Source organism: Sabethes cyaneus, chromosome 2, assembly GCF_943734655.1.
Source record: "Sabethes cyaneus chromosome 2, idSabCyanKW18_F2, whole genome shotgun sequence".
Classification (NCBI taxonomy): Eukaryota; Metazoa; Arthropoda; class Insecta; order Diptera; family Culicidae; genus Sabethes; species Sabethes cyaneus.
In genome coordinates this window covers 181,883,779-181,910,536 of record NC_071354.1, presented here as the reverse complement: position 1 = coordinate 181,910,536, position 26,758 = coordinate 181,883,779, and the positions used below count along the sequence as shown (strand labels likewise).

Below are 26,758 nucleotides of genomic sequence, written 5' to 3'. Positions count from 1 at the left end.
GTGTGGACTCATTACTGCGACCAGTATAAGTTGATCTATTGTAATATCGCCCGGGTGTTTGCTGTATGACCTGCACTGCATTTCTTTTTGCTATAATCGCTATTGAGTGAGCGATATGCTTATTAAATTGTATGCGTGCTTGCGTGTATTGGGGTTTACCCTTCCTTCAAAGCTTGATCTACTTTACCCACTTATTTCTCGCTGCCAGCACTATCCCATATTATAGCCGTCCCTGGCGAGGACTCATTCGTACCTCTGACCAGTACACTTAACTATAGGAGGGACATTTGTACTGTCAAGAGACTTCAGGGGGTAAATGTAAAATTCAGCACGAAGGAAGGGTAAATGGAGGGGCCTGAGAATAAACCCATGCTAAAGTCACTTGACACCGAATGGCCTGATTCTACTAAGATTCGAACCCACGACCACTCGCTTGTGCACGGGCATAGTTCATGGACATGATCGAAAATAATATTTAAAAATTTCGTGTTCCCGTATTTTTAAGCATGAAAATCCAAGCAAATTGTAAGCAATTCAGGGAAAATATATGGAAAGCTTTCCCACAAAATTTTTCACGGTAGAGGAAACTGGAAAAACCATGAAATTTTTGAAAATATTTCAGTATTATTTTCACGATCGCCAATCCCTAATATTTTAGTGCTAAAACTTAAATATCGAACTCATTTGGCAACCGAGTTCAACATTTATTTATGCTATCTATTCAATTCATTCGAAATGATGAGAAAGAGAGCCGAAAGTTCGTAAACTCTCGTTTCCGCCTGCCAGCCAGAGACAGCCAGCATAGCGAGCCTCAGATAGCGCAGTTCAAACTTCATGCTCGTTTCATGAAGTCAGTCAGTTTTGTTGCCATCGACTCGACAGCGTTTTGCTTCTTGCTTAGTGTCGTTACGGGGCCGAGTGCGGTGATAAAATACGTGAGTTTGTGTGGGTTCTATTTCAACTGCCTACTAGCTGACTGACAGTATATCCACCTTCTTGCCTAACTTCGTAGCATATTGGAAAAAAAGGATACACAACCCACAAGCATCAGTGTACTACACTCTAGTACTACTCTGCGACGGGCGTGAAGTTGCATAGTTGTTCTTTTTCTTCCCTTTTCAGTGTTTCTAGATCACAGTTTTGCATACATGTATGTTGTTAGCATGAATATAAAGATTGGCAAATGATGCACACAAGTTGAAAACCTCTTTGAAGACATAGTGAATGATATTCGAGTAGTGTAAAGAAAGATTAATATCGTTTTGTGTATGCTGATAGAGCATCCCTTCGGATTAGTTGGTGGATAGACGATTGTACAAACCGGCAGAAAAAAAACCCCTTCGAAGAATATGAGTAGTGTATGTGTTTGTTCCTTAATCCTAAGATTTTGCAGTTATTATTTTTGCATAGATTACTTCCATCGTTGTTCCTTATTATGTTGTCACCGATGTTCGTACTAGATGCATGAATTTTCCTTTCTCGCTCTTACGACGATTGCATAGCAGCACTCTACGCTATCACTGTGTTAGTGGGTTTTCTGGCCATTATTTACTGTTCCATAAGTGGTCTTTTTTGCGGCACCATGTTGCGAAAATGGGCTGGCAAAATTCTTGGTGATCATCATTCATGCTGTATTTCGCGTCATTCGTTGCCTCTGTGTGCGTTGTCCGGTCAGGCAGGAAACATTCTTGCACATAAATCTGTTGCCAGAAATACGCTAACGGAAAGGTCCTTCGACCGGTAGCGTAATGTGCATTCTGTTCCGATACGAAAATTTAAATTCACAACATAAGGCGTGCTAGCCACAGTCACGAGCTTAGCCACAAAATACGTTTCAAGTCGATTAAGATATATTCGAGCGTCGATTCTGCTTATTATGTTTCGTGGTAGATTCTTTCAAATTTAAATGCTAATAAATTTCTCAATTATATTCTCAGAAAAAACATTTTTGACGGTGGACTGCATCTTACTTGAACGTAGTGGTTCATTCCTAAAATTCTACTTACTTAAAGTGGTCAGATTTTAAGCGCTAATAACTCAGTAATTTCTCAACCAATTCGAAAGATGTTTATGTCAGTCGGTCTGAAATCTTTCTACGAATTCAAAAATATAGTGAAAACAATTTATTTTTAATAATTCATTTATTAATTGACGAATTAATCAATCACATGTAACCGAGTCTAGGACGACAACGACAGCTATATAAACCTGCGAATACATTCGTTTTTCTAACAGTGACAATGTCGGCCTGTCACAACAGGTTACGGACTATTTCCCTTATGTCAGCCTAAACGAATTTGATGTCCTGAACGTAAAATGTACTCGTAAGTAGTGACGTTCGAAATTTTCAAATATTCTATTACCGATTAATCGGTGAGCGTTGTCTGAACTAATCGATTAATTCAACTATTCGTGCTAGTAGTGTTCGATTAAAAATATTCGAATATTTCTTTGAATAATTCGATTAATCAAACGATTATGAACAATTAACGAGAATTATTCGTACTGACTGAACTATTCGATTAATTCAACTACTCGTGCTGGCAATATTCGATTAAAAATTATTCGAATATTCTTTGTGTTATTCGATTAGATGAATTATTCGAACGATTAACGGACATCTTTACTCGTAAACGGTGCAACCATCTTTCATATTCCACAGTGTGCATCGATATTCCATTAGACCCTAATTTAAATTGAAGTCTCGTTCGAAAACTTAGGTGACGGAATATAAAATTTGTACATTGTCGCACTAATCTTAATAGATTAATGTAACACAGTAGGTAAGTGAGGAATCTCATTTGATGCTTGCTAAATTATTTAACCCTCTAACGGGTAAGGCCGTCTGTAGACGGCCTTCGCTTTTGGAGCTCCAGAGCCGCATACGAATTTTTTGTTAAATTGACAATATGCAAAATGGGTTCAGAACAGATTTCTTGACATTTTGATATTAATATCACAACATTCTGACTATGCATTCAAAAGTTATCATTTTTCAAAAACAAAAATTCCGAAAAATTTCGAAAATAATTAATGCACGAATATTTCCTTTTTTACTTTTGATGAAAAAGCATATCTAGAACGAAACGATTGACCATAAAAATTTTCTATGAGTAAATTTCATGCTTTATATCAATTTTGCAATGTATTTGAATTGAAAAAATATCTGGGTAGAGCGTTAGACATGAAAAACGAAAAAGAGAAATTGGACTTTTTCTAACCTGGCGCTCCTCAAGATAATTATTTTTGCATGAAAATGAGAACTTAAGGTTCTTTTGAGTGTACTTTCATGATAAAACAGTCTTTAGCTTGATCGCATCGTTTTTACGATGTTGCCCGTTAGAGGGTTAAATTAATTGGCATCAAATTGAAAATTGAATGGACCTGTAAATGAAAACACGACAAACAGTTTTTTACCTCTCTGTCCCATTGATTATAGTACTGAACCTCAAGGCGCAGCATCAATCATGAATGCTAATCCGCAGATATCATGATTTTAGACTATACTTGAATTGCAACTTTTTGTTTTAAATCACCAGCTTATTTCCTTATCAGCCAACTAACCAGTGATCTATATTCATTTCGCTTATTGATGTTACTGGGTGGGTACTAACGGTGCGGTGGCCGTGTACACATAGTTTACCCATCCGATCCGAACGTGTTTGCCAGCAGCTTGATATGGGGCAATGGATGGATGACACATCGTGCCCGATTGTCGGCGACATTATGTGCATGTTTATTTAGAACGAGGCTCCGACCGACCGGGTTTTCCTTATGATGGTTGAATTGCAACGTCGAAACAAAAATCGGTGACTAAATAGGACTTTATCGTACTACGTACCTACCGCTCGATGCAAACAACATTTTGTTTCGAGGTCGGACAATAAAGAAGAGCCTTCTTTATATTCATATACTTACATACGGTACGGCCAAGGATACGAATATGAAAAAGCGAATCAATAATTTTGAGTTAGACGTTCTCCAGCCTGCTTGCTATATCGTTTTGGCTAAAAAGAGAAACCTAGATAGTTTTTAGTGAGTTCAACAGCATCAAACTAGTTTTCTCTTATCAAATGAGGGCTTTAGATAAGAAACATGACGGAAGCATTTTCTTGTTACTTCCTCTTTCACTGAATGTTCATTCGTAACAAATTATCGTTTGTCAATATTATTGACGGTTATATAGGTTTACGTTTGACACAAAAATTTTTTTTTCTGAGTTTTTTTCCAATTGGTATATATCAAATAATTTTCAGAAAAAAAATTTTTTAACAGCAATGATCTGAATTTCAATGAAATGAAATAGGTATGTAAATTTTTCAAAACATTTTTTTTAATTAATAAACAAATGAAAAAGTGAAATTCGTTTTTTTCCTAAAAGTTCCGTCTAATCCGATTAAAATGTTGTTTTGGATAACTTCAAAGATTTAGGTAAAACTCAATTTTCTGATAGAACCATTTATTTAGGTTTATGATTGAAGAATAGTCTGTTTATTCTGTTTATGATTATGTTTATTTTCCTAAGCAACCAACAAACATTAACGTAACGTAATGCAAATGAAAGAATTAAATATAAATTGAATGCTCATACCTCAAATCCTGCTTAAAAACTGCTGGTCAAAACTGACCAAATATACGGCTCCCTTATTTATTACTACCCCTCTTACTGTGCGGAGAAAGCTATGCAATCAAAAGGCCAATATACAGCAACATATAGTACAGAAATGTAATTAAAAGGTTGATATACTACGAATGTTAATGCTTATTGGTTACCTGGGCTAGCTTGGTTATTTTTTGTAATTGCTACCTTCCGGTACGTATAATCCGAAATTTGCTAACATGCAAGAAGTAGGTACTCGAACAAATTCCCACACGAAACCGAACTTTTATTTTCCGCAGTTTTCATTACTTATGACTCAATAGAATAGAACTTTTAATATGGCCATCAACTCTGTGTACATAATGAGAGCCTTTTCGGGGGAAATCTATCACAAAAATGAAAAATTGGTTTGAATGAAATTTTCAACATGTCTTGCGTAGTTTTTTCCACATATCATAATTTATAATGACTAATATATAAACAATATAAACACTAATTTTTCAAACAGCTAACGAATTTTTCAAGAAAATAAATTGAAAACTGTTGATTATAGCGAAAAAAATTGATATTCGATTGAATTTTTTGTATTAAAACAATTGGAAATAACATTGAAGCCTTTTTTGTTAATGTTTTTCGGAAATATTTTACAATATGTAGAACCATTAATATGAAAATCTATGTCCACCGAACGTAGGGATGAAATTAGAGATCTCCACTGTCGACAGATACCCGTCATGGATTTTATGCCTGAAGAACTGAAAAGATTCGCATAGAATTTCTCAAAGAGTTCCTCGCATAGGAAGTGTGTGCGAGAATCCAACAGGCGATTTCTTGGGTTAACTAGAACTGGGTAAAGGAAAGGTAATTCCTATGAATACTATGAAAAAGCAATCTTCGGGATTCGGAAAGCAGGAATTCTGGTATGATAGTAAGAAAACTGTCGCCAGCACAGATTCTCTTTAATAGCCTGGATGTCGTTGGCTAAGCCGCGTTGCCCCTGGGTCTGCCTCTTCTTCCGGATTCCAGCGCGTGACCGATCCACTTCCATCTATGTTCTCGAATTTCTGTTGCTATATGATGTTGATGACATCGAGATCCTCCCTGAAGTAATACCGATAAGGTGGTGCCAGGGTGGATTGAGGCTGGAGACTCGAGTAGAGCTTAGTAGGTCAGATTCCTCACGCCCCATTAGGAGGGTCGGGATACCTAAACCCCACTCCCTGACTTGTCTTCTCAGGTGTCTGATGGTATCACGTTAGATATCCAGTTGTCAGGCCACCAGGCACGTTTGATATATCGCAGAATAATATTTCGCAGGCATACAACAGTTTGAGGTGTAGGTGTAGCGTTCTGTAGAGACGAACCTCAGTGAGTTTACTTCCTTCAGCATAAGCGATATGGACAGTGGTATGCAAATTGATGCGGTACGTACAGACATCGAAGCAGCTTTCGACACAGTGGACCATGAAATAATGCACGTCAAATTTCGTCGTCTCCATTTCTCGGATAGACTGTGTGACTGGCTGAAATCTTATTTGGCAAAACAAGAACTATTTGTAAAGATAGGACATTCACTCCGCAGTGTGGGGTTCCTCAAGTAAATTATTTAGGACCACTTCTATTCGCTCTTTTCATCAATGATGTGGCCCTGATCGTACCAAACAGATGTATGCTGATCTACGCAGATGATTTGAAGATTTACGTCGCCATTCGCAACTTAGATGATTGTTTCGGTCTGCAAGATATGATCAACAGGTTTACCAGATGGTGCTGACTGAATCGTCTTGTGATTAGTATAGCGAAGTGCTGTGTGATTTCTTATTGGCGTTTGAAGAATCCTGTTCTGTTCAACTATACTCCATCGACGGGACTGTTTTGAATGAAGTCGACCAAATCAAGGATTTAGGCGTTCTATTAGATTAGCAACTGACTTTTAAAATGCACTCTTCATCTATTGTAGCGAAGGCCAACCGTCAACTAGGTTTCATTTCGAAAGTTGCTGTTGACTTCACCGATTCACTGCCGCTTCGCGCATTGTACTTACTTACTTACTTACTTGGGTGGCTTGCCGTCCTAAGACAAAGCCTGTTGAACAAAGTTTCTCCATGTAACTCGGTTGAGGGCTACCGCCGTCGATCAATATCACCTTCACCTTGACGAAGCCCTCTGTGTGATTCGAATGAAGTTGACAATCCACCCGAAATCCGAACACAGCACTGTGTACCATGCATCGTAGATTTAATCAGTTTGATGAGCTTCCTGGGGATGCTGTTCTCGTCTATGATTTTTCATAGCTCTTTCGGGTCGATGGTATCATATGCGGTTTTGAAGTCAACGAACAAATGATGCATGGGAGCTCTGTATTCACGGTCCTTTTGGAGGATTTGCTGCAGTGTAAATATTTGATCCGTTGCAGACCGACCTTCGACGAAGCCGGCTTGATAAGTTCCCACAAATCTGTTCGCAATTGGTGATAGTCGACGGAAAATCATTTGGAACAGCACTTTATAGGTGGCATTGAGGACGGTGATCGCTCGATAGTTCTCGCAGTTTAACTTGTCGCCATTTTTATAGGTCGGTCAGATATTATAGGTAGCTGTTCCGTGTCCCAAATTGTAACAATTAGTCGGTGTATACAAACGGCCAGCTTTTCTGGTCCCATTTCAATAAGCTCCGCTTCGATGCCAGCTGACTTGTTGTTCTTTAGCTGCATGATGGCCTCCTTGACTTCGCCTATCGTTGGGGCTGCCACCTCTTCCCCGTTTGTTGCACCGTCGAAATCGCTTTCCCCGCCGCCATGGTTCACCGCCTGGGCGCCATTCAGGTGTTCGTTGAAGAGCTGCTTCGCGCATTGTACTGCTCATTGGTAAAATCCATTCTCGAATTCGCGTCAATTACATGATCCCCTATGAAGAATTGTGGATTTTTCGAATCGAATCAATATAGCATAAGTTTTTTCGATACGCACTACAAAATCCATGGGCGCACCCGCAAGACTTATCTTCTTATGAATACCGGTATGCATTGATTGGCATCGAAACATTAGAAGGTCGACGGAACATCAACCAAGCTGTTTTCGGTGCAAACATTCTACGATCCAAGATTGACAGTTCCACATCGCACCACAAACGTATTCTAAGGCCGAGATAATGGCTACGACAATCTCCTAGAAACATTGTGTACGGCAACAATGACTTTATGGTGTGAGTGGACGATTCTAAGAGGCGCATCACTTGTTCGACTTCAACTGGCCCACAAAAACCTTTCGTCAGCATATTCGTAGAAGCTTGTGATATTTTATGTATGTAACTTTAGATAATTACTGACCACATGTACCGTGAAAGCGGGTAATTCCGATGATCTCCTTATTCCCATCGCTCAACTAAAGTAGTCGATTTTTAGAAAATCGAATCAAAAATCATAGTAAATGAGAATCCTCATGATCAAAGCTTGAAACGTTTTGCCTTTCTACTATATGAAAATATAGTATAAAGGTATAGGAATCACTCGAAAAACCGAAAATTGAAAGAAAGCCTAGTGGGACGAATGTCATATACCATTCGACTCAGTTTCGAAAACTGATCATTTTCTGTGTGTGTGTATGTGTGTGTGTGTGTGTGTGTGTGTGTGTGTGTGTGTGTGTGTGTGTGTGTGTGTGTGTGTGTGTGTGTGTGTGTGTGTGTGTGTGTGTGTGTGTGTGTGTGTGTGTGTGTGTGTGTGTGTGTGTGTGTGTGTGTGCGTGTGGAACGCTTTTGATTGAGCCAACATTTCTCGAAGATGGCTGGACCGATTTTAATGATCTTAGTGTCAAATGAAAGGTCTAGGCGTCCCATTGTTCGTTATTTAATTTCATACTGATCGGACTTTTAGTTCAAAAGTTATGTATAAAAATATGAAAAATATGGGACTTCATTATCTCATAGGTCCGTTAACCGATTTGAATAAAATTGATTGCATATGAAAGGGGAGTCTTTTAAAACCTTAACTTCAAGATTTCATGACAAATGGGCTTGTGGTTTGAAAGTTACATAAAGAAATGTGAAAAAAATGTATTTAAAACTGCTTTTTGTTGCATATAAGCATTAATTCAATAGGAAACATCCTACAATTTATTATCATTTGAAAGTTACTGTTGAGATCTATAAAACGAAACCAAGTTACTGAAAATCGGACGATTGATTCAAAAGTTATTCAAACTTTAACACTTCTGCGCCGTATATTAAACCGTTAAAATGTATAAAATCGAAATAAATTAATCAAGGGTCGATTGTATTCAAATGTGTTATGTATGTGTATGTATGTATACATGCGTGTATGTATGTATGTATGTATGTATGTATGTATGTATGTATGTATGCGTGTATGTATGTATGCGTGTATGTGTGTATGTATGTATATGCGATTTGCAATTTTAAAATTTGCATAGAAATACAAGAAGATTGAGAAACATTTCAATTGTCATTTTCTTTACTTGCTGTTACTCGCAATCGGACGAGCAAAGCAAAAAGCGAAGAAAAGTATTTGATTTAATCATATAGGTATAGTGGTGTATAGTATTTAAAATACTAATGAGTTGATTTTCCCAAATAAATTTGTACCAATTTCAAACAAATTTTGCGCATCAATAGATGCTTTTACAATCAATAGATGCTAGAGCTTAGAAATTTTATATGAAAAAGAGGAAGAAATACTAATAATTCTGTACAATTTGTTTTCGCTAGTGACACTTTAAAAGACAATATCATATGTCATGTATGTCATATTTTAATACATAAATTAATATGGGTCCACTCATATCAGGAAAAATAACAAGCGCCGAAAATTATGTCGATCATATGGCCATCCTCAAGCATGTTTATGGCGCTGCTTTTGTTTCTTTGATCTCATCGTTTCCTAAAACATCTAAAGGGCAATATCATATAAACGATACGTTCAAACTAATGACTATTTTTTCATTAAAGTTTATTCCAAAGGAGCTCTAGTTTCGATTTTCATGCAAAAATAATTAACTGAAAGAGCGCCAACTAAGAAAAAGTCCAATTTCACTTTTTCGTTTTTCATATCTAATGCTCTACTCAGTTATTTTTTCAGATGCAGATATTACCTTTTTTCAGATATAAGAATTTTGAATAATAAGGAACGGAACGGATATTTAAAAATATAGTCAAGTTAATTATAGATGTTCCTAGGAAATTAAAAAATAATTATTGCGGCAGTAGAAAGGCTAGGTCACACCGCTAGGTGGATTAATTCGGGTTTTTTGAAAATGCTGCGTTTTCGAATGTGTGATCTTTCTTGATCACCAATGATCGCTGTGACAGCGTGAAGATAAATTGAATTATAAATAGTCGCCGTAATAGGCGGATACATTGAAATTTTTAAACACATTTTATTGCTGCATTCTGCATGTATCAAAGCAACGCTATTATTATCGGTTCGGTGTACGCTGATAATAATCCGTTATCCATTGAATGGCGGTAATAAAAGGATTATAATGATATAAGTACAAACCAGCCGATAAGGAGGCTAAAACGTGATTGTAAGCAATTTGCTAGTTATTTTCGCAAAATAGCTATTTGCTATTAATCGATTATAGGAAATGTATATCTACATCTCATACAGGGATGGTAAAGCAAGTGCACTGGTTGGTTGGTGGCAGGTCGTGGTCGTGAACCGTTGCGGCTTCAATATCGCTGAGAAATGGTTGTTAAAAATAACACCACTAGACATATGAACTATCTATCTGCAATAAGTAAGAAGTATCTAAGCTAAGAGGCAATTGCCGCGTGGTTGAAATATACGTACCAGAGGCAAGCAGACAACCGTACCCAAACCGTTGAGGAAGAGAAGGCGGAGTAAACGTTAGATAATGTTTCTCAAAAGGCATTCGAAATTTATCTATTATTTCTGAGATAATTGTGCATTCAATGTTTTCTGGGCACTTGTTCCCGATAAATATTTAACCTGCGGTGAATCGCAAAAACAGAATCAGAGATTTATGGCACAGAAGCAAATTTAACATTTACTTTGACTTCAAATAAATATTCACGAAGTTTAGTATGGACAGAAAAATGACTAGACAAAATACGCTTTTTCATAGATCAAAAATTGTCTTCATAATTTTGAATAAGTACAATTATTACTTGGATTTGGTGCGAAATTGCATGTTTATTAACCGAGCCATCCGTTGTTCAGTTGTTGAGGAAATCATTGAAATGTAAATTCTAATCGCAAACCAGATATCGCTGCAAGTCTATACACGCCGGTCCAACACAGACAATGTTTGCCATAGCAGCTTAATTTTACGCTGGAGTTTTATCTGAATGTTGTTGCATTGGAAAACCTAAGATTTGATCCCACCGCACCGGTCAAACATTGCGCACAGAGATCATTCACTATCATTTCAGGAACAAGACAAGTGTCTCGTACAAGCTGATAACTCCTTCGATATGGTTACAGAGCACGGCGGCGGTCGCGGCACGGTCTCTGGGTTTCGTGGCCGTCGCGGCCACGGCGGTAATGCGGATGAAGATAGCCGAAGCCTGCTTGACGACTTTCACTGCTCTTTATTAGTTGGCAGAGCCTGTCTACTGGTACTGATTCCTCCATCTGGCAAAAGATAAACCAAGCCACGATGGCTATACCAGGCAGGAAATTGATCCGCAACGATGGCGATTCCGCGATTCCGCCTGCCAAGAGTGTTTGTTTTTTTTTTGCTTCGTCTACTATAGAGGAATCGATTAATTTCCTGATTTTCTTTGCTTACGTTCAGGTTCACCCTGCCGGCTATCAGGTTTTATAGGCCGAGTTCAAATGGGTATGGTTGACATTTCAAGCGCTTCCGTTTCCACGATATGATTGTGAACTGATCTGTTACAATCGTGTTTTTTTTTTTCAATATTAAACAGGTGTTTGGAAAATGTCTTTCTTTGGATCGGAATGGTCATTATATAAGTGAGGTGACGTAACTTGATAATTATGTGTTTAGCTCAGTTATATTTTAATTACGGTGTAAAATTTGATTACGTTATCAAATGAAAGGAACTAAATTGTTTTTTAATGTCATATTATAGCAATAGTCTTATGTTAACAAAACCAATTCTCAAATATTCAATTACAACACATTCTTTTTTTCAGTTGGTTTTGTATATTATCTTTGTATTTTAATTAGTTTTGTCGTACGTTTTTGAATTTTTCAAGATTTCATCATAAACTTAAGTACCATTTATTATAAGTGTATTTTAAGTTTCTTTCTTTCTCCATCATTTATTTATTTTTTTATTTTTGGTTTCTTTCTTTTTACAGACCTGTCAGAGTACACCTTCGTTCTTGTATTGCGCTGTTGTTTGATTGGCTGTTCAACAAACCGTAATCATATTCAAATCTAGCGAAACTGTGACTGGGTTGAGTCGCACTCGGTTTCCACTGGCGGAACAAAACAAAGCCCGTTATGGAACAACAGACATCGAGTACCGAATATTATCCAGCGGAGATCATGAATTACACCTTTTAAATAACCGCATCTGCTACGTTCGCGACAATCATCAATCACGACGTCTCTCTTGTTTTGTGCGCGCTGTCCAACTGCCTGACTTGTCTGACTGACTTACTACTGCGCGAGGCGACTGAGAAACGATAAAACGACCGGTAAATGTTCCGTACGTAAAACGTGTAGTATAACTACGGTACTTGTGTTGACCTCGCGGTAATTACGATTTGGTTTGACGCCTGCCGGCACTGAGACCTTCCCCTCTGTGAGAAGAAAGCTTGAAAAATTGGTTGTGCGAAAATTGACCATGAAATTTGTCGATAGACAATAGTAATTGGTATGCTGCTGCTGCTGCTGCTGCTGCTGGGAGCTTTCCGTAATTTTCACTTGCTCTTTCGACACCCTGTCGACTGCGGAAGTCAATTTTGATGGCGCGCTGCACCTAGTCAAGGGCACATTCTGTGAAATTGGAAATTGTTTTCGTTCGATGTAGAAATAATATCTTTTTTTTAGTAGAGCGAGAAAGGGTCGGATTTTAGAGTGTTTTTGCTTGCTTATTTCTTAGGTACTAAGTTTATTTTGATTTACTGTTATTCGTGATTTATCCTATTATACATTTAAATATTAAATCGTACCGTTGGTGTCGTGAATCTATCAGTTTGAGGAGATCCGTAGCGAATTTGCCGAGAAGTGGAAAGCGCTGCTGGAAACTGGTGGCGCAAGCGGCGGTCTCAGCTTGAGCGATCCGGAGCAGCACGTGGACAGCGAACACGACGATTGCGAAGTTGACAGTATGACAAACTCACAGGTATAGTTTTTTTTCCTATTACATTATAATGTCCCAACTATTCGTTGTAAGTTACAGTATTTTATCATGCGTGGAACAGTTATTTTAAATCATACACTTAAAGTCTTGATACATAAGTTAGTTGGTCAATAGGATCATTTTAAGCGAATAGATTTTACTTATTTAACTACTATCCCTAAAACCGTGATGGTTACAGATAACCGAATTAAACGCTTGGCTCTGCAAATATTTTAAAGGCTTCAGACCAGTGATGGCCAAACTGTGGACCGCGGACCTTAAAAATAGCTTGTGCGATCCTCGGACTGATTTGAGGGATGATGGTGGGGAATTAGAGACCATTTTAAATGACTAAAGGGGATCTAGTTTAATATCCTCGTGCCTCGTGCATGTCGTGGAGCAAATGTTTTCTTTAATGAGTTTATCGAAACTTTGATTCGAAATGGCACCGAAAACCAGTGGAAAAGCTCAAAGACATCTGTGAAGGCTCAGAAAAACATCACCAAGTGAGACAAAAAAAGAACCACACCGTTAGGAGCAATAGTCGTTAGTCCTGTGTCAAGAACTTGTTTCTGGTATACCCGGCCCTGGGCTATTCGTGGCCAAATCGTTGAGCGTATCTTCACTTTTTTGATGATACGGTGAACATGGTAGCTTGTGTATCATTTGTGTCTATTCTAAAAGTATCTTTTTTGTGTGAAAACAAGTGCTATTAGTGATCTGTTTCAGTGATCTGACGGCAAATTTGGTGAAATTGACAGATAAGTAAAAGTTTCGTTGCATTCTTTTGATTTATTCTGTTTATCAACGATTTAATTCTAAATCAGCGCCGCACATAGTGCCTATGAAAGTAGACGCTACGGCCGGCGGCTGCTTGAAATTTCATTGTTGTGTTTTTTTCATTGTTCACTGCCTTGAGTGTCTGCCGTTGCTGCTGGACGAGTCCAGCCGGCGTGCGTGTGTATGCAAGTCGGGATGGATTGTGCAGCATGTGGTAATGTAATTCGGGCCAGCGACGATCCAGTTGTTTGCGTAGGTAAATGCAAATCTGTATTTTGCAGAGTTTGTACGCCCCTAACAAAAATAGCTGCGAAAATAGTAAATGATAATGAAAATGTTGTCTTTAAATGTGCATCTTGTTTATCAGCCCAAGATAACGGTGGCAAAAATGACGCTGTCTGTAGTGAGCTGACTGAGATGATAGGTAAATTATCATCTGTCTCTCAGTCGCTTGCACACAGCCAAAGCGAAATTGAAAGCCAGATAAATAGTGCAATTTCCAACGGTATCGATAGTATTTTGAAATCTATCAGTGAATCTCTTCGTGAGAGTATGGTAAACATTGAAGCCAGTGTTGCCAAAAAGCTGGATAATTTCAAAAAAACTATTATTGATAGCATGAATCGGGATATTAGTGTAGCCGCAATAAGTAGGAAAAGAACGCGAAATGAGCGAACGGTTCACTCTGAATCGGACTCAAATCCCAGTAAGAAAGTTTTGATTATTCGTGATAAACCGATTATTGACAATTATAGATCGGATGACGAGGTTTTTTCTAGTAATCATAAAACTTACGCGAGTGTTTTAGCGGGTTCATCTGGGACTACGGTAAATAAAGTCCAGCAAATAAAGATAAATAAAGAGAAGCGTAAGGCTCGACCAGTCATTGTAATTAAACCGGTTGAGTCTTCTCAATCTAATGAGGATACTAGATCTTTTTTAAAGAAAGCATTGGATCCAAAGAAACACAAAATTAGCAACTTTAGAAACGGGAAAAATGGTTCGATTATTGCCGAGTGTGCAATAGGGGATAATATTGAAGTCGTGAAAAATGACATTCAAAGCAATTTGGGTGAAAAGTTTAACGCTGTTATTCCTACAATTGCCAAACCCAAGGTTAAAATTGTAGGAATGAGTGATCAATATTCCTCCGATGTCTTCGTTGACTTTCTTAAAAGTCAGAATGACGGCATCGGTATCAAAGAGGTTAAAGTTATTGCGCAATATGAAAATCCACGCTTCAAATACAATAAATTTAACGTAGTAGTTGAAGTTGACAAGGATACTTATAACAACCTGATGAATGCTGGAAAAGTAAGCATTGGGTGGGATAAGTGTCCGGTTAAAGAGGCCGTTAATGTTTTGCGTTGCTTTAAATGCGGGGAATTTGGTCATAAAAGCACGGAGTGTGTTAATATTGAAACATGTTCTAAATGCAGTGAAAAGCATAAGACATCTGATTGCTCTTCAACGGAATTTAATTGCGTAAATTGTATAAAATCTAATAACGTACTAAATATGAATTTGGACGTAAAACACCCAGCATCTAGTTCACAGTGTCCGGTTTATCGAAGGCTGTACGAGAAAAGGAAAAGCAACATATTGTTAAATAAATAGCAACAAAATAAAATTCAATGTGAAAGGAGGTTAGAGATAGTTTATTTGAATATTGCTGGTTTATCTACAAATTATGTGGCTTTGCGACATCTTGTAGAAACAAAACGTCCAATGTTAGTATTTCTAGCCGAAACTCATATAGTGGACGCTGATGCCTATGATCAATACAGTATTCCTGGTTACAAAGTTGCTTTTTGCCTCTCACATTCCAGACATACTGGTGGAGTTGCTATTTACGCGAAGGGATCAGTTAAATTCAACATTCGTGCAAACGAATCCGTTGAGAACAATTGGTTTCTAGGAATTTCAGTTGAAAGAGGTATGACGATGGGAAATTTTGGTATAATCTATCACTCCCCTAGTTCAAGTGACCAGCGTTTCTTGGAAATTTTAGATAACTGGTGGGATAACTTTATAGATCTAAACAAATTAAATATTATTGCTGGTGATTTCAATATTGATTGGCTCAATGGACCAAATTCGAACCAATTAAAGCAACTAGTAGATTTTTACAATCTAAGACAAACTGTTAGTCAGTTTACTAGAATTTCCAGACACAGTCGAACATTAATTGATCACGTGTTTTCAAATTTTGACAAGGTCCATTCTCTTACAGAGGCCGCTTGTAAAATTTCTGACCATGAGACAATTTTTATTTTTATCGAGAATGACCAAAACCGTGATGATATAGTAAATATAAAGTGCTGGAATAGATATTCGAAGCAAGCAGTGTCTCAGCTTGTTTCGAGAAGCTTGGATTTTATTCCAATAACTGGTGATTTAGACCATAAAGCCAGTGTTCTTACCAACACGCTGAAAGAGTGTACCAATACGCTTGTCTTCGAAAAGTGTATTGAACTACATAACTCGAATAACTGGTACTCTTTAGATCTATTGCGTTTGAAACGTGAAAGAGATAAAAGGTACAAGAAGTTTTGTAGAACTAACAATGCGGATGACTGGACTAGGTACACAGCCTCACGTAACGTATATTCACGCACCTTGAAAAAGGTTCGATGTGATTATATTCAACGGAAGATTGATCACCATCAAAATAACAGCAAGGAGTTATGGAAAATTTTAAAACAGTTGATTCAAAGTAAAGATAATTCTCCGCGGTCCATAACTTTCAATGGCACAGAAGAACAAACGAGTCAAGTAATAGCGAATAAATTTAACAGTTATTTTGTTGATAGTGTTCAGCTGATCAATCAAAGTATTGATTTGGTCAGTGAACCTCACGAAATAATACAGCCGATTTCTAATACAAGATTTGATGGATTTCGCCCTATTACTTTTGCAGAGTTGAAGGATATTTGTTTTTCTTTAGAGAAATCGGCTGGTATCGACAATGTCAACGCAAAAGTAATACAAGATTGCTTTCATGTCATCGGACGCGACTTGCTGGATCTTGTTAATGAATCGTTGCAAACTGGGCACGTGCCTAAAGTTTGGAAAGAATCACTTGTGATTCCTATTCCCAAAGTTAATGGAACGGATAAAGCCGAAGAGTACCGTCCTATTAACATATTGCACACATTAGAGAAAATCCTAGAACTTGTTGTCAAAGACCAGCTAATGAATTATTTAAACTGTAATCATTTGTTAATTCCAGAGCAATCAGGTTATCGAGAGGGACACTCTTGTGAAACTGCATTGAATCTGGTACTAGCAAAATGGAAAGAAAAAATCGAAGCTAAAGAAACTATTCTTGCTGTATTTTTGGATCTAAAACGCGCGTTTGAAACAATCTCTAGGCCTTTATTGTTACAAACCTTGAAGCGATTTGGTATTGCAGGGATGCCATATAAATGGTTTGAAAGCTATTTATGTGACAGAACTCAGAAAACTCGCTTTGATAATTTGAATTCTGATTCCATTGCCAACACACTTGGTGTACCGCAAGGAAGTGTATTGGGGCCCCTTTTGTTCATAATTTATATCAATGACATGAAACGAGTTTTACGGTTCTGCGACATAAATTTGTTTGCTGATGACACGGTTCTATTTATTGCGGCTAAAGACCCTAATGAAATTGCAACACATTTAAACCAAGATTTACATTATCTTTCGAATTGGTTGAAATTTAAACAGCTTAAGCTCAACATTAGCAAAACAAAATATATGATTATTTCAGCCAACTCCAAACCAGACGTAAACGTTGAAATTGATGGTGAGACTATTGATCGCGTAAATGAACTAAAGTATCTTGGAGTAATCATTGATGACAAGTTAAACTTTAAGTCTCACATTGATAATGTCATCAAAAAAATGGCGAAAAAGTACGGTGTGTTGTGCCGTTTAAAAAATGAATTGACGATTAGTAGTAAAATTCTTTTATATAAGTCAATCATTTCACCACATATAGATTTTTGCTCATCCATCCTGTTCCTTGCAAACGAAACACAAATATTGAAGTTGCAGCGCTTACAAAATAAAGTTATGCGATTAATTTTAAGATGTAATAGGTACACTTCCTCATATATTATGCTGGACGCATTGCAATGGCTTTCTGTGAAGCAAAGAGTTTATTTTTTGACAATGGTGTTTCTATATAAAATTCTTAATGGAATGCTGCCTCGATACTTGTGTGATCGAATTGAAAGGGGAAGTGATTTACATGCGTACAACACTAGAAACGCGGAAGATGCAAGAACACCACACTTTTTGTTTGGAAGATCACAGAACTCTCTGTTGTACAAAGGAATTAACTTTTTTAATTCGATGCCGCGACAAATAAAACGTGCAGCAACAATGGCAGAATTCAAAAGGCTATGCATTTTACACATAAAAGCTACTTTATAGACGCAATTTGATTTATTTTTTGTATTGTTTCAAGAAGATTGTATATTTTTTTAATTTTTGTATATTTTTTGGATATATTAAGTTATCATGTTCACTGATGATGATGGATTTAAAATTGTTATTATTATTAATATAAAAAAGTATAGAGAAGACTACACATGTTTGAGCCACGCGCGCGAGAACAGACATAGATAATCTTGAAATTGAATGATCAGGTTAAAGTCCTGAACAAAGGGTTCGGAGCAGCAGCTGGACAGGCTTGGGTTTGCTTGTGGACTTTGGAACTCGTATACCATCGCTCACGGCGGTACCGAGTACCAAAAGACTGCAGGATCTCCCTCGTAGTTCTAGATCGTTATCTAGAACCAATTCTGACTAGCTGGGGCTCAAAATATTAGGTTCGATTCCTAATCAAGTCCAGATAATTTTCGGGTTGGAAACGTTTTGGACTAGTCTTGGACATTTTTTAAAATTTTGATATTCACTTGAAAGTTTGATATGTCTGTATTAGAAGCCAGTTCGCTATTTGTTTTTATCACCTGGCTACATTGTTATATTATAAATATCTTAATTAGATAAATCGTCCCGCTCAAACCGTTGTAGGGGTATGAGGTGGGACCATCATCATCATCATCTTTTTTATAAAAAACTTGCAATTCACCTGCAACCTGAATTCACTACACAGTCTACCGGCATCTTTGCGACGCGGCCGGCCCACCCGATTTTCGCCAGGTGTATGATGGACATCTTTCCAAGTAGGGGCTGCTGCTCGTAGCTCATACGCTGGCGATACTTTTAGCTTTCCGTTTGTATTCCGCCAAAAATAATACGTTTTTCGTTCGAATGCTGCAAGTGCATGTAGGGGAGAGTAGTCAACAGTGAGACAACAGGAACAGTGAGACATCGGGAATAGCTTCGCCATAAAACATACAAGATCCATGATATTTTCCTGCAAAGTAAAGTTTGTGAATCTATATCACATAATACAGTTTGAGAAAAATTTGTTAATTTTTTAGTATATTTTGCAATAAAAGTCGTTTTTGGGGGGTCAAAGTAAATTTTATTGCGATCATTTTCAGGTGATTTTTAACGGCAAATCGCATAACTAATCCAAATTAAATTTACTACATGGCATCTCATAGGAATGAGAGATAAAAATAAAACATATAAGACCATCGAATTGTTTGCTAACACCACTATTTCACTATTTCTTATAAAACATTCCTATTGGGAACAGTGAGACAAACAGATGAGGGTAATTTAAAAAAATTTTTTTTTGTTGAATTGTAAATCAATCCATATAAATTGATTGTAAATGAGTTCTGAAGTGTAAGTTGAAGGTCAGATAACCAGGATTGGACCTTTATATGAATATAAATGTAGAAGTGAGAAAAATCGGAATTTTCAATAATGCACAACAATAATGTATCCTTCATGCACAAAATAAACAGTACGACCTCTAAACTATTTTTTGTAACCAAAAAATAAGGTTTAAGTTTAATTCTAATATGTATCTCAGTATTCAATACTCGTTGTCTCACTCTTCCCACCTGCTGGGGAACAGTGAGCCAAAAAGACACCTTCACATTTGCGTTTGTAACTATTTTATATTTTAACCAAATAGGCTGAAACTTTTTTTCAGACAACTAGAAGGATATACCTCTCAAACGGATTGAAGACCTCGTTGGTAACTATCAACAAAAATTTTTTAAAATTTTTGGAAAAAAAGTGTCTCACTGTAGACGTCTATCTTCCGCAAGCAAAGTTACAGTCCCATGTCCGTAGAGGACTACCGAACTGAATAGCGTTTCGTACATCACCAGCTTTATGCGGCGGCGTATACTCCTTGATCGGAGCACCTTACGGAGGAGCAAACAGTAGGCTCAACTCCTAGATCGAATGCGTCGTTGAATTTCCTTACTCGACCAGAGATTTTAAATATATGAACTAATCATTCACTTCAAGTTCATTAAGTCAATAGTCACTGTCCGTGAGAGACGAACGTTGTTTTTCCCAGAGTATCTTCCAACCATAGCCTTCGTAGATTACCTTCTTCATCCCAGAGTTTTTAGTAATGATATCAAGGTCGTCTGCGAGGGTTAGATGGTGGCTACTTTAGCTAAAGATCCTTCCTCTCGTTTCGATACCCAGATCGCACCTTCAATGGCAATTTAAATAACATAGGGTGCATATACCAGTCATATGCGCGTACCAGTAATGGTGGAAACTCGAAACATTTCATTATTTTGGGATCCCGATGTGAGATCTTCCTCAGTATCAATGCTCGAAAAAATTGACAACCCTGCATGAAGGCGAATATATAACGCATCCAGCACATACAGTTTAACTCCTGGTAGTATTCTTTAATCTGTCAGCTCATGGAGATGACTACTGAACTGTTGACAGTGTTTGTCTTTCGCAGTTTTCTACCTTTCAAAACAATTCATTCACAAATTGCAGTACTGAATGATTGCTCGGCCAACTAATTTTGTTGCTCTTGAATAATATTTTAGATACCAAAGGTTAGTTTTTTAAACTGCCTGGTTTTTTAAATTAACCTAAACCTAGCTGAAGGAAATTATTCAAAACTTCGCTGCGATGTTTCCATTTATTATAATTCAGTTTGCCATTGTCGGCAGTTCAAATTGTAGGTGGCGTTGATAAGTCGCGTTAAATACAGCAATCTAGCCGATCACCCTTTTTTGTAGCTAGGACAAACCGTACCTGCCATCCACATTACTGGTAGTTTATTCTCCTCCCAAATTCTGCAAATTATCCATTGCTACTGGTCTCTTACCATTTTTGTAGAGTACGAAGAGCCTAATTTTGGAGACGAAGGTAGTTCATGGCAACTTTCGGGTTGTCTAAGGGCCGAATTTTTAACCGAGGAACCCATGCGAAAACATAACATGCCCTGGTAAATCAGGACGTGTGGTCACCTTACAGTTAAGCTAAACTCCATCTCGAAAAATGCCTCCTCGAAATGCTTCAAACAATAACGTAATCGCTGAAAGCAGAAGAGTCCGAAGAATATGTTTAAGTTTTCAACGTTCAGGTATGCCACGAATAATAATAGTCGGATACTTTTTTAGCACTCTTCTAGTGTGAATATTTTATAATTTACTAGCTGACCCGACAAACTTCGTATTGCCACAAACTAAATTGACCTTGCCTATGTTGCTGATGCTATTATTCAGGGTTTTGCGTGAGTAAAAAAAAGAAAGGGATGTATTTTTGCTTTTGTCAGCACTCACGCGTTGACAGTTCGACATGAGATTTCCCGTAAGTGTGAGCAACCGACAAAATCTCTTTCCCTGCTGGCATCGCCAATAGAATAGAATAGGTAGTAGACCTAGGAAAACAAATAAACCTAGACATAGGCGATTTCTGCGGGGGGGCTGCAGATAGTTTTTGGTGGTCTTGTTATTGACTGTTATGTTTTATGAAAAAGTCCAAAATTTGTCAAGCTCGATTAGTTTTCGAGTTGCACAAAAATTTCTGTTTTATTTGCATGAGGGTCCTTATCCCCCTACCACAGGGGTGAGAGGTCTCACACCATCATAAACTAAATTCATGCCTCCAAAATCTCCCAAACGCTAAATTTGGTTTCGTTTGCTTGATTAGTTCTCGATTTATGAGGAAATTCAAATTTCAGTTGTACAGGAGCCTCCCTTCCAAATAGGAAAGGGGTCCTAATTGACCATAGAAAAAATTCCTGCCTCCAAAAACCTCCCCTTGCCAAATTTGGTTCCATTTGCTTGATTTGCTCTCGAGTTATGAGGAAATTTGTATTCCATTTATATGGGAGCCCCCCCGCTCTTAAAGGGGTGAGGGGTCATAATTCACCATAGAAAAATTTCTTGCCTCCAAAACCCCTCACATGTTTCCCTTTCATCACACGGATTTCTGAAAAGAAAACAGATGTATAAGTGGATGTGGGACAATTGGGAGTAGCTGACCAGGGAGGGAGTTCACCGGGGGATGCTATGTATGTTCCCTCATTACTTCAGAACGCCTGGACCGTTCTCCACTTTGCATGAGGGGATAGTCACAGGGGAACTTATAAAAAGGGGAGCGGCCTCTGTCAAGGCATTCAGGCTGCATTTCTTTTGCATTCATGCGTCGATAATAGATGTACACGTGGTTGTGAGGCAAGAGGGGAAGGTCTGAAAAGGGAGGGGTAACTAAGAAGGAGCTCAAAATAAGAAAAAACGGTTTCATTTTTCTTTCACCATTGCGATTACCAGAGAGAAAATAAATGGGTATCGAAAAAGTTTGTTTATTATCACAAAAATATTTGTTTAATCAATGATTGCGTTGGAACTAACACAAGTTTGAAACAAAAACGCTGAAGGGTGGCAACTACCTGGAAAACCTGGAATTGTCAGGGAATATAAAATGACCTGGAAAAACCTAGAATAATCAGGGAATTTTGAACAAAATCAGGGAACTTCTCAAACAACCGCTATGATCGATTCATCGAGTAGCCAAGCACACTTCAAAATCGATAAAGAAGGACGATGCACAAGCGATAAATTGGATGATCGTAATTAAATTTGGCTTTACGCAAAATTTCGCCGAACAGAGAGTCCAAAACCTCATCAACCACGTCCAAACCCGATCAACCCATATAAAGTAAAATAAGGCGCGTTGGTCAGGAAGTAGAACGGCCAACGGTAATATTAGTAACGAAAATATTTCTTAGAAAGCGCGGCCCAGTTTACCAAGGGCGCGTGGCGAAACTATAACTAAACACAAGCTCGATTAACATTGGCGTAGCTAGGAAATTTCCCTGGAGGGGGCCTCTGGCTGTCACCGATAGCACAAGGTTTAGTAGGGAAATACCAGGCGCGCTTGATGAGGGTCCGCGCAATTACCAGATATTTCGGGAGTACAACCTGTCCGCGCATCACATCTTTATTGATTTCAAAGCAACATACGATACAGTCGATCGAGACCAGCTATGGCAGATAATGGACGAACACGGTTTTCCGAATAAACTGACGCAACTGAGCAGAGCTACATTGGAGAGAGTGTTGTGTTTCGTGTGCATCTCGGGGATACTTTCGAGTTACTTTGAGACGCGGCGAAAGTTGGGACAACGTGACGGCTTATTTTGCATGCTATTCAACATCGCACTTGAAGGGGTGATCCGATGAAATCGAAATCTAGGACAAGTGTTCTAAACGTAAATGCGGTCAAGACCAAATACTCAAAGGAAACAAACGCGTGCCTCTCGCGGACGGTAACTGTTGATGGCGACGAAGTCGAATTGGCAGATGGGTTCGTGTATTTGGGATTGCTGGTGCACACGGACAACAACACTAGTAAGAAGATCTAGTTGCGCATTTAAGCGGGAAATTAGGCTTCCTTAGCCCTTCGCAAAACGCTAGGCATACGCTATTTTCGAGCGGAAGGTACTGCGGGCGATATTTGGCGGAGTACAAACTAAAAGCGGAGAGTAACGGAGACGTATGAATCATGAGCTACAAGCACTGTTTCTAGAGATTGCCATCGTCATCTGCCGAAAGTCAGTAGGCTACAATGCGACAAAAACAGTTCTCTTTAACAACTGCACCAGCATCAGGAACAGGGAGGCTCAACGTGATGGCTCGACTAAGTCGAAAGTGATTTGCGACTTCTGTGAATGGGAAATTGGCGACGAGTGGCCCAAGATGTAGTTGAATGGAGACGAACTCTTGAAACAGCATGAGTCGAGATGACCACTAAGCTACTGACTACGACGACAACTACGCTTTTGCGATGCCTAGTGAAAAAGAAAATATCTACACAGCGGGAACATATACACTGAATTTTTTCCCGGTTTCCAATTCCAATGAGGAAAATTTTTGGAGGGGGCCTGCAGAATTCTGGAGGGGGCCTTGTACCCCAGGCAACCCCTCTAGCTACGCCAATGTCGATTAAACAGCTTTTTCCGGAGAACGAAAATCAAACATATGAACATTTTCGCGTGAAAAAGCTCCACGGCGGGTTCTAGAGTTAGCCGCAAGGGACGCTAAAGAATTCGGTGCTGCGAGAAGATAAGAGTGCGAGCGACACTCTCCGCTAAATCAATTTTGTTTATCAATTTTTCACCATCCGCTTGGGCATGAGCTTGCGCGGGAAAAAGAACGAATAAGGAACTCACGCGCGGAGTGTAATTGAAGAACCCGCCTAGGGAAATAGAGTAAGTGGGGAACTTTCTCCATTTCGGTAGGTTGGGTTAAGACTTGTTGTATGGGGAAAATATACGAGAGTTGTTCTTGACAGTTCTAACAGGATGATTGGCACACGGAAAAAATGTAAAACTTTCCCATTAACCTTTATTTTATAGTTAAAGTTTAGCTAAAATCGGTGGCTGAAAAACGAATATGTAGCTCGAAGAGAAATTTAAGCCACTTCGTCAGGTATGAATTTTTTTGGGTAAGGTGACAATTTGCTATTCTGAGAGTCACCTGGGTGACTGTACGAATCAACTGGGGCCTATAAGGTGAGGTAAGGGGGACTGTGAGAATAGGGCGCGTGAAAGAAGTGAGGTTAGGTGAGGTGACTGTGAGAATAGGGTCCGAAACCACTTGATCGTGAAAATGTAAGTCATTTCAGAATGTCGAAAAACATTTTAAAGGCTCTTGTATTGAAAGCAAGAAACGTACATTCAATAGTCATTTAAGACAACGAAATTCGTAACAAAAAGATTGCAGAAGAACAGCAGCTACTAATGCTCTAGTAGAAGATACGGGATGTGAAAGCAAAGATAGAAGTAAGTTAGACGAGAAAATTTCGGATAATTTTTCTCACTTCCTCGTTGATTGAAAAATAATTCAAATATGAATGAGCGAAATACGTTTCTAGTTGAAATTATATCGCAATATGAAACCTGGAATTTTATTAAGCACACCTGGAAAACCCTGCAAAAATCAGGGAATTTTATTTTTCGTATCGAGTTGCCACCCTGAGTAAGTTAGTGACAGATGATATAGTCAAACGTGTACCTATAAGAACGCTTTACAAAGAATATGACATGTTCGTAAACCCTATTACCGTCAGGTGCCACTTTACTGACGATTAAATCTGCGAAGAGTGACGTATCTATATTCTTTAATAATCTAAGGTGGAACATACTTTATGCTGGTTCTTCAGGTTCGTTAAACACAAAACCAAAAGCAGCCAGTGCCGAATGATTCGAAGCCTGCCAAAAATATCATCTCATACTCTAATTTATTTTATCTGCAGACACTGTCTTGTGTCCAGTTTCCTAGCATCAGCATCAGATTTGGTTTATTGGAAAAAATATTGCAAACTTTGTTATAATGAAAGAACCTCTTTGAATGAAGATATTTTGATTACTAATGCGAAAAAAGTTATCGGACACGGAAAAAAGATTACGTCGTTTACTGAGGTTTTCAGTTTTCAGTTCACAATCACGTTGAATCACTGCGCCCGAAAATGTGCTGTTCCGATAAAATTTGACCGACTTTGGCGCAGTGGTATAAACTTAATATTTCTATTTACATTTAGAACAAAAGAAATCTTTGTTTCGATAGAATCATTTTTTCGGCTTGCACAACACATTATATTTCTGTAACGAATTTTATTGAGTGTTTAATAAAATGGTTAGAGAGCGATCATTGAATAAAAGCTGCACTTCTTTCTCACTCAAATGTAGTGATTTGATGCCAATTAATGGTACATATTTGAACTTATGATCAGTCTGAACATGAACATGTACAGAAATGTTCGCTAAACAAATTTGCAAACATTTCTACAAGAAGTTATAAGTGTTTCTACCAGTCAAAGAAAATTCTTAGAAGCCTGACTGCTACACTACTGTATGTCTTACATGTTGCAACACTGTTTTGCAGGTTTACTTCAGTCATTCTAATCGTTATCGTCTTTTTTTTTGCGCATCTTTGCAGCTTTGGTTTCGCGGAGTGCGACCGTCCAAGTTTCGTCATGTGTACGGTTTGCCAACGCGAAAGGAATGTTGCTACACCGACATCAGTGTGGTCCGCAGCGGCAACGATGGCAATTTCTGTGCCGTGAATCCCACATTCCTGGCGATTGTCGCCGATACCACGTTTGTGGTCATTCCAATCAACCAAACCGGACGCATCGACTTTCAGTGCTGCAAAGTGATTGGCCACACCGGACAGATACTGGATCTCAAGTGGAATCCCTTTGACGATAATATGATTGCATCGGCCTCGGATGATTGTACTGTAAATATTATCAAATACGATACCACCATGATTGTTTCCTCTTTAATTATTTATGAATTATTTGTTTTTTAGATTAAAATTTGGAAAATCCCTGAAGGTGGCCTAACAAGCAATCTAAGCGAGTGCATGGTCGAGCTGGTGGGTCACAAGCGCAAGGTTATGCACATCGAGTGGCACCCGACCGCATCTAACGTGCTGATCAGTGCTGGATTCGATCATCTGATATGCGTTTGGGACATCGGCAGTTCGGACAAACCTCTGCTTAACGTAATTAACTGTCATGTGGATATGATCTACAGTTTGACCATCAATCGAGACGGGTCGTTGATTGCGACGACTTCCAAAGATAAAAAGTTGCGAATTATTGAGCCTCGCAGTGGCATTGTTGTTTCGGTAATAATCATTTCTTATTTTGTCATCTCACTGTTGTGTAGCACACGAGC

At 38.3% G+C, this 26,758-nt stretch overlaps 3 protein-coding genes across 8 annotated transcripts in view; 2 read left to right on the top strand and 1 right to left on the bottom strand.

Moving 5' to 3' along the window:
• Positions 1 to 12,637, top strand: part of LOC128737535 (uncharacterized) — a 56,144-nt gene extending 43,507 nt beyond the window's left edge. Inside the window, exon 2 of the mRNA XM_053832202.1 lies at positions 11,906 to 12,637. Within this exon, the coding sequence (XP_053688177.1) occupies positions 11,906 to 11,950 (45 nt within the window). The 3' untranslated portion in view covers positions 11,951 to 12,637. The remainder of the gene's footprint in view (positions 1 to 11,905) is intronic.
• The window catches only part of LOC128737532 (acireductone dioxygenase), a 389,037-nt gene that overhangs the window by 298,582 nt on the left and 63,697 nt on the right, over positions 1 to 26,758 (bottom strand). The window lies entirely within an intron of this gene.
• The window catches only part of LOC128737520 (coronin-1A-like), a 73,995-nt gene that overhangs the window by 44,008 nt on the left and 3,229 nt on the right, over positions 1 to 26,758 (top strand). For all 6 annotated transcript variants that reach the window (XM_053832182.1, XM_053832180.1, XM_053832183.1 and 3 more), the window contains 3 exons: positions 12,748 to 12,897; positions 26,013 to 26,315; positions 26,388 to 26,708. In XM_053832182.1, coding sequence (XP_053688157.1) covers positions 12,883 to 12,897; positions 26,013 to 26,315; positions 26,388 to 26,708 — 639 coding nt within the window. In that variant the 5' untranslated portion in view covers positions 12,748 to 12,882. The remainder of the gene's footprint in view (positions 1 to 12,747; positions 12,898 to 26,012; positions 26,316 to 26,387; positions 26,709 to 26,758) is intronic.